Source organism: Nanorana parkeri, unplaced genomic scaffold (genome assembly GCF_000935625.1).
Source record: "Nanorana parkeri isolate BGI_ZX_2015 unplaced genomic scaffold, ASM93562v1 scaffold1084, whole genome shotgun sequence".
Lineage (NCBI taxonomy): Eukaryota > Metazoa > Chordata > Amphibia > Anura > Dicroglossidae > Nanorana > Nanorana parkeri.
The window spans coordinates 484,052-497,478 of NW_017307352.1; the positions used below are offsets into that span (position 1 = coordinate 484,052).

Sequence of the window (13,427 nt, forward strand, 5' to 3'; positions counted from 1 at the left end):
ATTGCCTTCTTATTGGTACAGGTCTTAATGCAGCAATAAGGTAAGGCATTTCTAGGTTATCCTTATGTCTGAGCATGATGCAATGCCACAGGGAATGTCCAACAACTCATCACATACCGTTCCAGGTCATCTGTTGATCAGGTCTTGGTAAACACCTAGGTAGGAAAATACTAATAGTCCCTGGGCCTATTCTTGCAGAGGTGCAAGCACCAGCAAGTTTCTCCCCACAGCTGCCACTGATATGGTAAATGTCAGCAAGAGTTTTTCAATGTCACTGCCAGCAGAAAAGGGATGGGGGGGGGGGGGGCAAAGATATCCTTTTCACATTGAGTTGAGGTAAGCCTCCCTAACAAGACACGGATGACAAAAAACACGTCATAATGGTTTTAAACTTTCCCTACTCTATCCAAAATATAAAAGAACGTTTTGGCTTTAGACATTCTTTCATTTTATGCTTTTATAGTCTTGTACTGGTCTCGGTTTTATTATTTTTCCTTCTTTTACAGAACATCTGCGGTTTTTAAAAAAAAATTGTTTTGATTTTTAACCCTAGTTTTTTTTTTTTCTTCACTGGCAGGAGAATGTTCACCAACACAGTGGCAAAGTGCATGACTTTATTTTATGTATTGATATAACTGCTGATATATTAATCATCTCTTTGCCAAGTACATAGACCCAATGCTATAGGTCCTTGCTTAAGGTCCTGCCACTCATGCAAACAATTTACACAAGGCCAGTTTAGGTGAAAGTCTATTTAGGTGCAGGTGCTTTTTTGGAGTACGGGAGGGAACTGAAATACCTAGAAGAAATTCATGCAAATGGGGGTAACCTATACAACTCAGGAGTGTATTTTTAAATGTATTCACACAACTTTCACCCATTTTCTAATTGTAATTGGGGAAATGTGTGAATCCTGGGTGAATCTTGTGCGGGGGGAAAAAAATTATTAATCGAGCCTATAGTGTTTATATGCACAGGTACCCGCAAAGATGTCAAATTAAAATTATAGGTCTGGGATGCATCCCATTTTTGCAAATTTATATAAACAAGGAAGACATGTATTTGCTTTTTCCAGGATGTTCAACAATTTAAAAACCATAAAATGAGAAAGCAATATGCTATACAAGTCGAATACGATTTCCATGTGTCTACATATTACGTATTTGTAACATATGGGTCACTTTGCTTACGTTCATGTCTAGAAATGTGAGGGAGTAAATTGTAATCTGTTACACTTTGGCAGCTTCTAAAACAGCAGGTGCGTTTGTCTTTCGCCAAGGAGGTACCCTGGAAGTCTTATTGTTGTCAGGGGTATGCTGCCACCTAAGACCCCGTTCACATATAGCGACATACCTTTGCAGCGGCCGGGATAGCGCGACTTTCGGGGCAACGATAGAAAAAAAGCAAAATCGCGCAAAATCCGCCGAAAAAAGGGTCCGGTAGAAGCGACGCGCGACATGGAGTTAAGACCGCTCCATTGAATAGCATTGGCCGGCAACTTCTCGCGATATCGCGCGGCAAAAATGCGCGATATCGCAGCGGAAATCGCGCGACAATTCGCTATATGTGAACGGGGCCTAAAGGAGGATTGGGCACTGGTAAACTAAAATCTGTATGCCAACCCAGCATAGCCCATCCTATTTTTGGCTAGTGCCCTAAGAGGATGGATGGGTTTTTTTTTTTTCTCCAGCTCTGCCGGGAAAAGTCTACAAAAATTACATTTATTCACTCTAGTACAAATTGGTTAATCATCCCTCATAATTGAGGTCCACCAACCCTCTAAATTTTTTTTAAAAAGGGTGAAGATGCCAACCTGGGAACTATAGACCAGTCAGTCTAAAATCAATAGTATGCAAACTGTTAGAGGGGATGATAAAGGACTATTTAGTGGATTTTGTTTGTGACAATGGTACTATAAGTGATAATCAGCACGGATTTAGGAAGGACCATTCCTGCCAGACCAACCTACTGACATTCTACGAAGAGGTGAGTAGAGATCTGGATGGTGGGAGGCCGGTGGATGTAGTATATCTGGATTTTGCCAAAGCTTTTGACACGGTACCACATAAACGCTTAGTACACAAGCTTAAGTCTATGGGCATAGATGAAATGGTGTGTATATGGATAGAGAACTGGCTACAGGACTGAGTCCAAAGAGTATTGATAAATGGCTCTTTTTCAGATTGGTCTATGGTTGAGAGTGGCGTGCCTCAGGGTTCTGTGCTAGGCCCAATACTGTTTAACCTGTTTGTTAATGGGGTAGGTGTTAATAGCCATGTTTTCGTGTTTGCAGATACTAAAATTGGGAAAGTCATAGACACGGACTTAGACACTATAGCATTGCAGAGGGACCTGGAAAAAATAGCGGAGTGGGCAACTACATAGATGAGGTTAAATGTTGAAAAATGGAATGCATTTTGAGGTCAAAAACAGCCAAGGGGAATACTTATTAATGGGCACTCCACTAGGGAAGTCAGAAATGGAAAAAAGATCTGGGGGTCATAGTAGACCACAGATTGAGTAATCAACCAATAGCTTGCAATGCCAGGCTGCGACAAACAAAGCAAGCAGAGTACTGTCTTTGTATTAAAAAGGGAATGTACTGTAGAGACAAGGCAATCATTTTGACACTTTATAGATCGCTGGTTCGGCCTCATCTGGAGTATGCGGTCCAGTTTTGGGCACCAATCCACAGAAAGAATGTCCTTGAGCTGGAGCGAGTCCAGAAACGGGCAACTAAACTAATTAAGGGGCTGGAGGACCTAAGCTATGAGACGAGGCTATTAAATTTAGACTTGTTCATGCTGGAAGTGAGGAGATTAAGGGGGGACATGATTTTGATGTACAAAATGTTTAGTGATAATGGCAACATCTGCAATAAACTTTTTACTATAAACTCTGTAACAAGGACTAGAGGCCACCACCTAAAACTGTTGGAGAAAAGATTTAACCACAAGGGGCGTAGGGTTTTTTTTTTAGTTAGAGCGGTTAAAATCTGGAACTCGCTGCCACAAGAAGTGGTATCGACAAAGAATATTGAATAATTCAAAAAGCATTTAGATACCCTCCTCAGAGACCACAACATACAGGAGTACAGGTACTCTTAAAAATTAGACCACACACTTGCGTGTGTTGCCCTTCTCTGAACTCCTTTTTCACAGACGACATTCTTGTGCATTGATGACAAAAACTGAACTGCATATTCAAGATGAAACTGAATCAGTGTTTTACAAAGGGGTAGAGTTATGTATTTAAATGTATGACTTTCTGGCATTAGGTTCTGCATTGGGTGCTTTCCAGACTCTGTTCTGGTAACATGTTAGCCACAGAGTGCTTTCCAGTTCCTCTGCACTTGTCCTGTCTCTGAAAACTCACTCTGTGAGTCAGCCTGAGCTGCAAGACCTTTCATTATTTGCTAAGCGCCTTTTGAATTGCTGGTTTTACAGTGGAAGGGGGTAATGCTGAAGGACTGAGTGCTGATAGCATGCACTGGTTGGAGTTTCATGCATGCTCTGCTCTTTCCCACCATTTAGCGTTGAAGTACTGCCCGTTTACAGTGAGGTTGGTCACCTCTGGGCATCTGACCCTGATTGGCTAACAGCTGTCTGGGTTTTGTTAGTACCTGAGGTCTTGCCTCATAACCTGAGCTTAGTTGCGCATCACCAGCACGCGGTCGCAACATGTCTGTATGCCATAATGGGTTGCCCCAGTTCACATTCTCCTAACGGTTCCAGAAACATTTTCTTTATGTCCTCTGAAGGCACTGATGTCTGTAATCTGGAAAAATGTTTCCCTCTGGTTATAGGCTCTTCCTCATCAAAGTCCCGCTGCGTGCAGTCTGCCCAGCTTATTTGCTGTTACCCACCACTTATTTGCACTGTATTTGAAGTCTCAACAGTATATTCCTTTCTTTGTCTCTTAATGGACAGGGAAGAAAATAGGATTTTTGTACACATCATAAAATCCTTTTATTTGGAGTTCATTGAGAGAGACAGGACCCACCCTCTGTGTTTTATGATCATGCTTCAGTATTGCTTGCTACAAACTCAAGCATGCTGGGGAGGAGGGGTTTCCCCAGGCTGGCCTACAGACTTTTTTTTTTAGTTTTTTGTTTGCCCATGTGCAATCCTCCTGTAGGCAGCAGTATAACAACACAGTATATGACTTCTGTGTCCCTCAATGGACAAGTTGAGGATCTTACAGCAAGTATGAGTTGTAACATTAAAGCTCACAGATAACCTTATCCAAGTTGATTTGTTTTAAAGAAGAACTCCAGGATTTTTTTATAAATGTGTCTAGGTGTTAGAGTAACAAACATATACTCACCCAAAGCTCCGAGCTGGCCAGCTGTCATGGCGGTTCCTCCTGCCTGTCCCCTCCTCTGTTGCGCATTGGAATGTTCCCCAGTGTCCTCATGTCTATGCACAGTGTATAGACTTGATGATTTACTTAACCTTAGACCACTGCAGAGGAGGGGGAGAGACATTCCAGGGACCAGTCTAAGAAACCAGCTTGGAGTTTTGGGTAAGTTTATCTTTGTTTTGTTTATTTTTTAACCTAGACACAAAGGAGCAGTTTACCCATGCAATGCGGGGGTAGCCAGACTGCAAGGATTAATAAAAAAAATTTTTAAAAACATTCCTGCGGTTCTGCCGGCATACGATTCCCGAGTGTAGCCGGCGTTATATTCCCGAGTGTAGCCGGCGCCGGCATACGACTTTCAGTTTCGTTTTCTGCGTCACAGCGGGGGGCGGAGCCGGCGGGAAATTCAAAAGTGAAAACATGCAATATACACACAATACAATGTAATCTGCTATGATTTACATTACTGTATCAAATCATTTCACTTCAGTTTTGTCCATAGAGCTTTGTCCAGTGCCCTGCCTGCACTTTCACTGTTTTTTCTGCCTGGAAACTTGTGAACGTCCATGGCATCCAAAAAGCGTCCCTTTAGGTCAAAAGCGATAGTGATTTTGAATCACTTGCAGAATGGAGCGATAGCTGTTCGTGCGGAAATTCGTCATCAGACACAAAGTGACGACAGTGACGATTCTGCGACCGAGCTCAGTAATGTGCGAACTTGGTGCTCTATTGACTGTGGTACGGATCAGTATCACAGTCAATAGAGCACGGATCAGGCAACGCCCCCAGAATTCCCATTTACTGGACCATTTATTTTTTATTTATATTATTTTTTTAAATGTACCGCTTTGGCATGCAAAAATACTGCATAATCAGACCGCCAAGGTAAAGTGTGATTGTGTAAATTGAAGCGAAGACAATTTTTCATGGAAAATTTCTCAGAGGCTCATTACAAAGTTATTATATCGCAAGTGAGTAACCCTTTTCCCACACCTGATTGTTGTATTGCACAATTATTACCGAGGTAGTGACTACCGAGATCTATAATTTTTTCACAGTAGAATCTGAACTTAGTAACTTCTTCACGTCCTATAGAGTGCACATATTTTATTTTATTTATTTGTCGAGACCGAGCGCAACTCACTTGCGATATAATAAGTTCACCCACACACATAGTTGCGGCTGGTCGAACTAATTATTTAGTTATTTAGTTTTCACACCTAGCGCAGTGATTCTTGAATTATCATTACAAAGTTAGTTTTGGGTGGACTTTAAAAAAAAATTATTTTCTGTAGGAGGTCTACTATGTAAATTGACCATGTTGCAATATCTTTTCAGAGCTGCCTTGCCTGATAATGATGATGATGATTTTCTGGGTGATGACCTGGACTACATGATTGCCATGGAAACTACCCTGGCAGAAACATCCTCCCCTCCACATAGTCCAACCTTTAGCAGTCGGCCACTCCCAATTCTCGCCCAGGAAGAGCAAGCTGTATCTTCAGGATGTGAAGATGAGGCAGAAAGGGAGGTTCCTGGAACACCCCCAAACAAAAAGGTAAAATAACATTTCATTGTACATACTAAGGTGTTGGAACTTTGTTGTAGTTAATGGTCACTTTTTGTATGTTAACTGTCATTATGTACAAAGTATCCTTGTATCTTGCCAATATTAAAGCAGACCTTCCACCTATTCATGGCTCTCCTTCTCCCCTCGCTCAAAGGCTGCATACAAATACCTGTGGGGACAGTACAGTGGGATATTATATTCTCCTTTCTCCAGCTTCTGTGGTACAGGGGATGACGTCATCCTCCTGCTGACAAGATCCCTGGGAATTCTCAGTAGCCCAAATCTCAGAAGACGAGTGCAGAGTTGTCTTCTCACAAGATTTGGCCTACTCAGGATTCTCTAACTGGAAGCAAGGTGACGTCACCCTTGCCTAGGCGCTGCAGGAGGAAATTGGGGAAAGGTAAGGATATTATATATTTTTTTTTTCCTTAGAGTTCTCCGGGATTCGATCGTGCTACCAGCCTTAGACAAGTACTTGGGAATAAAGAGTCACACCAAATTGTGTATCCACTCTATATTCAAAGGTTAATTGTTAGTGACATTAAAGGCTATTTTTTCCCCCCTCTCCCCAATGTTAGTGTAGGGACTTACCCTAAATCATGCCTCTTAATCCAATCATCTTCTTTAGTGTAGTTTTCAGCTGTACCTCCAGCGCTGTTGTGGGTCTCCGATCCAGCGCTGGCTCCTCTGTCCTCTTCTTCTCTCATGTCCCACGGAGTCTGTGCGGGTGCACGCTGCTCCATATACTTGCCTTGTGTCTCTCCTCATCTCCTGGCCGAACATCTGAACGGCGCATGCGCCCGCCCCAAGATCCTTTGCTGCCACCCGAAAAATTTAAAGATGTTCAGAAGGGAGCGCGCGGCAGAGACGCAGGTAAGTATTAACCCTTTGAAAACTTTTTTTTATTTATCGTTTTGCATATATCCAAGGTACTTCCATATTAAAGAAACGTCTGGCATGTCCTCAACTGGGGCTTTCCTGATTTTCTTGTACCAGCAGAAGTTCTGTTCCCTTGGAAAAGAGTCTCTTAAAAGTCCATAGGTGGGTGTTATTTCAGTAAGATGGGAGTGGAGTCATGTAGGCTCTTTGACTTGCATACTCAAAATAACAGGCACATGACAAGTTTAACTGCAAAGTAAGGAAATAAAACAAGCAAGAATGCTATAAAGATTAAGATGCATACCTTTTTTTAAACATCCAAAATTCCACTAAACAAATCTTCTCCTAACCATCTCAATCCAGTTATTTTAGTAGGGAGCTAAGCATAAGTTTGATGACCACATATAAAGTTGTAAAGGATCCACTTAAATGAAGGGCAAAGATTACAATTAGGCAGCTTATACTATCTTCAGGGGAGCATAAAAATTCAGGCAGACTTGGGGAGCAAATGTGTGATGTGCCACCTTCAGGCTTACTATTTTATTATTTTCCTCTGTAATATTAAATTCACCTTGGATTTGGGTTTAATTGAGACTAGAGGAAAATACTATGATTGGGATCAAACCTGTGTGTAAGTGTAAGGACACCTATCACTGTACTCGCATTATTGCTTTTTGCGTACAATTTTAGCATTTGGATAAAAAGGGTTATTATTTCACTTCTTTCTAATTGACCATTTTACATTATGGGTGCCGCCTACTTCTTTCCCACACTTTCATTTGTACAAACATTTGCATCCCTCATATACACAAATGATGCCCATATATACACTGAGTAGCCAGTTCATTTTGACCACCTGACGTTTGTAGGCAAATTAGCTATAATTTCGCTGTTAGGGCAGAACGGAGAGTGGCAAGACTGGTACAAGACAACAGAAGGGCCACAGTGCAGGGTCAGATTCCTCGCATCACGAGGCGGCCCAACGAAGTCATCTCGTGGATTCATCTCATGGCCCAACGAAGTACTGATGGGGTGGTCATAATAATCTGGCCACTCAGTGTATATATTGATATGCCTAGTATTTTTACAATGACTAGTATGTATTCGACCAAAATTCCCTTTAAGCTTGACTGCTGTCTCGGTCGTCAGTGGAACTTATAGGTCTCTAGGTTTTAGACACTGAGTACCTGCAACAGAAGAAGGGTCTGGGATGGAAGAATATATTATCCAAAGGTTGAGTGCATGTTAAAACACACACACGGGGAACTCAGGCTTAGGGGAGTGTCTCAAAGGGACAGTCACTACTGGATTGTTCTGGGCACAGGTCAGGCAAAGGCTGTACTGACAAATTGGAGAGCAGCCTGCTCGCTGCCTCATCCACTGCTCTTCTCCCTCCAGCTTCTCTTATACCTACTGTTGTATGGGCCTTTACCTTCAAAATGGCCACCTGAAGGGGCTAATGGAAGATCTAAACATTTTTTTTTTCTGGTTAGATGAGAATTCTGGTTAGTTGAATTTCCGGATAACAGAGTTTACTGTATTTGGAGCATCTTGAAATGAAAAATACGACAAAGACCCAGGACTGTTGAGCAGTTAAATTTCTGTATCGGCCAAGAATGGGACAATATTTCTCTCCCAAAACTCCAGCAACTGTTTAAAGAGTGTTGTTAAAAGAGGGGATGGTAAACATGTTCCTGTCCCAACTTTGATGGCAACAGTGCATCTCAATTTCAAAATTGCCTTATTTTTTTTTACTGAAAATGGTAAATTTTCTCTGTTTAAACATTAGATATGTTTTCTATTGTGAATAAAATATGGGGTATAAGATTTGCAAATCATTGCATTCTGTTTTATGTAGATTTTACACAGTGTCTTAACTTTTTTGGCATTGCCAGGTTAGAATTTTCCAGGTTAGAAAACCTATTCTGAACACTATTGTGCGAAACAGCACTCATCTCCACTCCCTACACTCTCCATTCATGTGAACAAGAAACTTCTTCCAGGCATTCTTGTTCAATGACCTGCCAGGCAGTCCCAATGCTTGAGTATAGTTGGAATGGGCATTTAGTTGCTTTGATTTATGGGTGGTCAAGTGTTATAGTTTTATAATTGCCTGGAGTTCCTAAGTTATCAGTGCGATATGTTTACATCATCAGGATGTGGAGTTCGTATGGTCTGACGGCTGTGACTGCGGGCTAGCAGCGCTAAATGTAGATCGGGTAGCTGCCGCTCATTTGGTACAAGTGTATAAAATGAGCAGCGATCCTTCTGGAGAACCCGGGACCATGGCAAATGAGCTCACTTTTTTGCCAGGCAGGAGGGGTCTGGTGGGACAGGCCATTGAAGTGCGATTCCCGAGGGGGCAATTGCATTGCAGCCCGAGGGTGTGGCTACGGTGCCATTCACTTCCATGGCCTGCCACGCCCCCTCCAGCCTGGCCAAAAAGTGAGCTTGCTGCGATGCAGAGCGTTCCGGGCAGAATCGCAGCCAGAACGCACTGCCTATGGTGTGAACTAATCCTTACTGTTCTCCGCTCTGCTCTGTGTGATCAGTGAGACCAGAGTGCTGTAATCACAGCCACCGGTCTCAACTGTCAGAAACTGCACAGAAGATCTGTGTTGGAGGGCAAGTTCCATAAAGAGAACCTGTCACCTCCAAACTATCACATAGGGGCTTGTAAGCCCCTGTGTGATGGGAATAAAATTAAGTGGGAAAATTTAAAACCAACCCTGCCTCCCCCACCATCTGCATGCAAACAAACGCACGTGTAGGACATTGTGTGTGTGTTGAGTGCTGCCGCCATTCCACTGTGTGCCTGTGTAGCCAGCCACAATGTGCATTAAAGGGTAAGCTCACTTTCCCAGGTAATTTGGGAAGATGGAATTACCCGCTCAAATCTGGACCTGTCTCCCAAACCCCCACTATACTTACTCTTTAGTGAATAATTCTTTCCCTCTGCCAGTACGGGTGTATTATGTGTACCACATACTGCTGTCTAGCGCAGCCCTGTGCTATGCATTTTGAATTTCGAGCACTCATTTAGGGCTGCAGCTAACGATTTATTTTCATAATCGATTAGTTTGCCGACTATTAAGTTTGATTAATCAGATAAAAAAAAAAAGGCTCCAGTGATGGATTACTAGTTTCTGTTGAGATTGTAGTCCATCAGGGGAGCAAGCTTGGCGCGGTGGAAAGCGGCGGCAGAGTGCTGTGCGGGCGTGTGTCCAGCTTGTGCGGTGGTTGGGTACGCGGCGTGGGCGCTGCGTGCATAGCGTAACTCGTGTATGGAGCCGCGAACAGGCGGGCGTGAGTGGGAAATATAAATTTTAGCCGACGAATCGACGATGGAAAACGCTGACGTTTTCCATCGTCAATTTTAATCGACTTAATCTAATTGTTGCAGCTCTACAGAATACCAATGTATAATACACCGGCACACTGCTGAACACCAGCAGCTATAGAGGAACAACAAATCCCAGCAATAATACATTAAACATGTTGTTTTAATGTATTATTGCTGGGATTTGGTGTTCCTCTATAGCTGCTAATGTTCTGCAGTGTGCCGCTTAAAAAAAAAAACAGGGAACATTAAAAAGCTACCGGCCGATCTCGACTTACCTTGAATGACGGTGTTGTCGGCGGGCAGCAGCGGCGTTGTTGGTCGGGAAGCGCCAAGTTGGGAAGCTCATTAGGAGGAGAGGGCCAGACGCATGTCCTCAGCGTGTGTGGTGGGCATGGCGTAAGCGGCGTCGCATGAGCAGGTTTACCGATGTGGGCGTGGCGTGAGCGGCATGCAGCGGCAAGCAGGAACTTTTGAATTTTAGCCGACGAATCGACGATGGAAAACGTTGACAACGTTTTCCATCGTCGATTTTAATCGAATAATTGTTGCAGCTCTACGCTCGGTGGTCAGGTGACTACGCTGACCCAATGAGAAGCGCTATTTATCATGGTTAAATACGGTTTTGATTAAAACTATTTGTTTTTTGTATTGGGACAAGTAGATTGTTTGTTTTTTTTTTTTTTTTTTTTACTTACATTTCCACACCCCCTGATCATGTTGTAACTGTGTTTCCTTGTATACTAAAGTTACAGTTCTAATGTAATGCAGTAAACCACAGGAAGGTTATGTTCTTATCTAAGGTCACACCTTGTGTTTGAAGATGAGAAACAAAAGCGATGTAAATTAAAGTTGAGGGACACTGTTAATTATCACATGATACGATCTCTGTGATAACAATAAAGGCAGATGTGCATTTAAAATAGAAATATAGGTATGGTAAGATGACCTCATGGTATCTTCTCACACTTTTTGAAATTTTGGGTTTGGCAATTTGCTATCCTAAGTGCTGCGTAAACTGTACAGGTACAGGTACTCTTCAAAACAAGATCACACATGGACTTGTGTACACACATACACCATCACACATGCATACACACAAAGGTTGAACTTGATGGACCTGTGTCTTTACTCAACCTCAAATACTTTGTAACTGTTGGCACTTTATCAATCCTGTATAATAATAATAATAATAATATTACACAAAGCTATATAATGCTTTCTTTTTTTTTCTCTTCATTATTCAGTTCAGGTCTCTGTTTTTTGGGTCTGTCCTTCAAAGCTCTGGCCAGACAGCCCAAGAAGTTCTGGCTGAAGACAGTGATGGATGATGTTGTGGAGACAAGATTTCAGAAGTGAACTTTCTTTCTTGAATTTCATCTGCAGCATAAAGTTTATGCTCTTGTACTAGACCAGGTCTTTATTTTAAAATGGTCATGAAGAATCTTTCTCGTGCTCAACAATGTCCTGGGAAGGATGTGAGGCATCTACCCTATGCACCCTATGGAGGAACACATTTTATTTACATTAAAAATATTTATTGAAATTTTGCTGTATTGCAAAAAAAAATTAAAAATCAGTGACAGCTCCTTTTCATTATAAAATGCAAGTGCTCATAATGTGTAATGTTAAAACTGCAGACAGAGGTGTGTGTTTCTAAAAGCAATAGGACGCAACACAAACATGGCTGGAAGAAGGAGAGTCTACAGCTAGACCTTACAGTTTTATAGAAAGTGGATATTACTATGAGAAGCCACAAACATGACCGTCTTTTGTATGATAAGCTGCCTGGTCATTATGTCTTTGTCCACTGTCAAGTGCATATTGTTTAATTGCAGTATAAAGACCATAACAAATAAAAGAACAGCTAATATATGACTTTGAGATACGTTTACAAAAATGTTTTTTTTTTTTTTTTTTTAGTTGTCCCCCCAAAAGGGTTCTCAGTCTGCTGCACTCACCTGCTAGGTACCAGATGCAGCATCTCCCTTATAAAGATTGCGGCTCTGTTCTAGCCCACCTTTTTGTGTCATTTTTCCTAGTGTGCTCTTGATATTGTATTTTAAGTTACAAATTGTACTGAACCTGTCTTTACAGCAGGTGGGAGGAGTTGGGAACTCTCACAGATACCAAAAATCCCTGAACAATATAGAAACTGTTGATTTAACTCTCTGGCATGTAAACACACTGATAACATTACAACTGACTAAACCCAAATTAAAGTCTGTAGTGTCGAATGGCAAAGCATCTGTTAATGGGTATGTTAATAAAACCTTTTGCCATGTTTTGTCTTTATTTGTGAAGCTAAGAGTACAGTAAATGTCACGTTAGCTGACTTGCTAAACCAGAGATCCAGAATAATGTTGTCTGTGCTCACCTTTGCTGAATCTTTGGGAGTAAGCTAGGGATGTGCTACCTGTGCCTGCCCACATCTCTGAGATTAATGGTATGCTGAACAGAAGATGTCAATTAAGGGTTCAGAGGTGACCAGTTTAAACGTATTTGAATGTTAAAGAAAAAAAACTGAGATTTTCATATAACTAGCTTGTAGTTATATGAAAAAATAGGAAAGAAAGGGTTTTGTAGAGAGGTATAAAACCATGCATAAATAAAATATATCAAAATTATGCATAATTAGCCCAAAATACAATCAGTTCATTGATACAATATTCGATATATATCTACCATGGTTCGTCCCATATATAAATATTCAGTTCATTGGTGCAAATATCCAGATAATTGTCATACATGATTAGGCCCCACGCGTTTCGCATTAAGCTTCTTCTGGGGACTACGCTAATCATGCACAAGGGTGCCTGGAAAGGGATCGATATGAAAAGGACCGAATTGGAATTGGATTGAATATGGACAATCTGCTCCTAAAGTCCCGCTCTGTGCAGACGCTGCGAGAGGATCTTTGCAAGACCATTCGAACACTGAAATGATTCAGATGGTTTCTGAATCTGTAAAAATCCTTGTTGCATCTGACACACAGCACTTAGGCCTTCTCTTAACACTTTGCCCAGGCTGGTGTCTCCTACCTCAGGGGAAGTTTCTGAACTTGCAGGCTCAGATACTGGTTCTCCAGTCCCAGGATCGAGCATCGGTCAAGTTTTGGGGCTTATGGTGGCCAATGTAACTTAGCATCTTGTTCACTTGGAATAAGCAGACACTTGTGATATTGCTGCCCTGGTGAATTTCATGTCTGGCGCTAGAAACCAGAAAGTCCTCCCTTCTGCTTTAGTGAATGGTACTGAAATTGAATCACAGTCTGTT

General features: G+C 41.9%; 1 protein-coding gene across 1 annotated transcript in view; it reads left to right on the plus strand.

The window, feature by feature from the left end:
* RAD9A (RAD9 checkpoint clamp component A) overlaps positions 1-11,537 on the plus strand; it is a 32,947-nt gene extending 21,410 nt beyond the window's left edge. Inside the window, exons 10-11 of the mRNA XM_018567700.1 lie at positions 5,701-5,920; positions 11,399-11,537. Coding sequence (XP_018423202.1) covers positions 5,701-5,920; positions 11,399-11,482 — 304 coding nt within the window. The 3' untranslated portion in view covers positions 11,483-11,537. The remainder of the gene's footprint in view (positions 1-5,700; positions 5,921-11,398) is intronic.
* Positions 11,538-13,427: the final 1,890 nt, after the last annotated feature.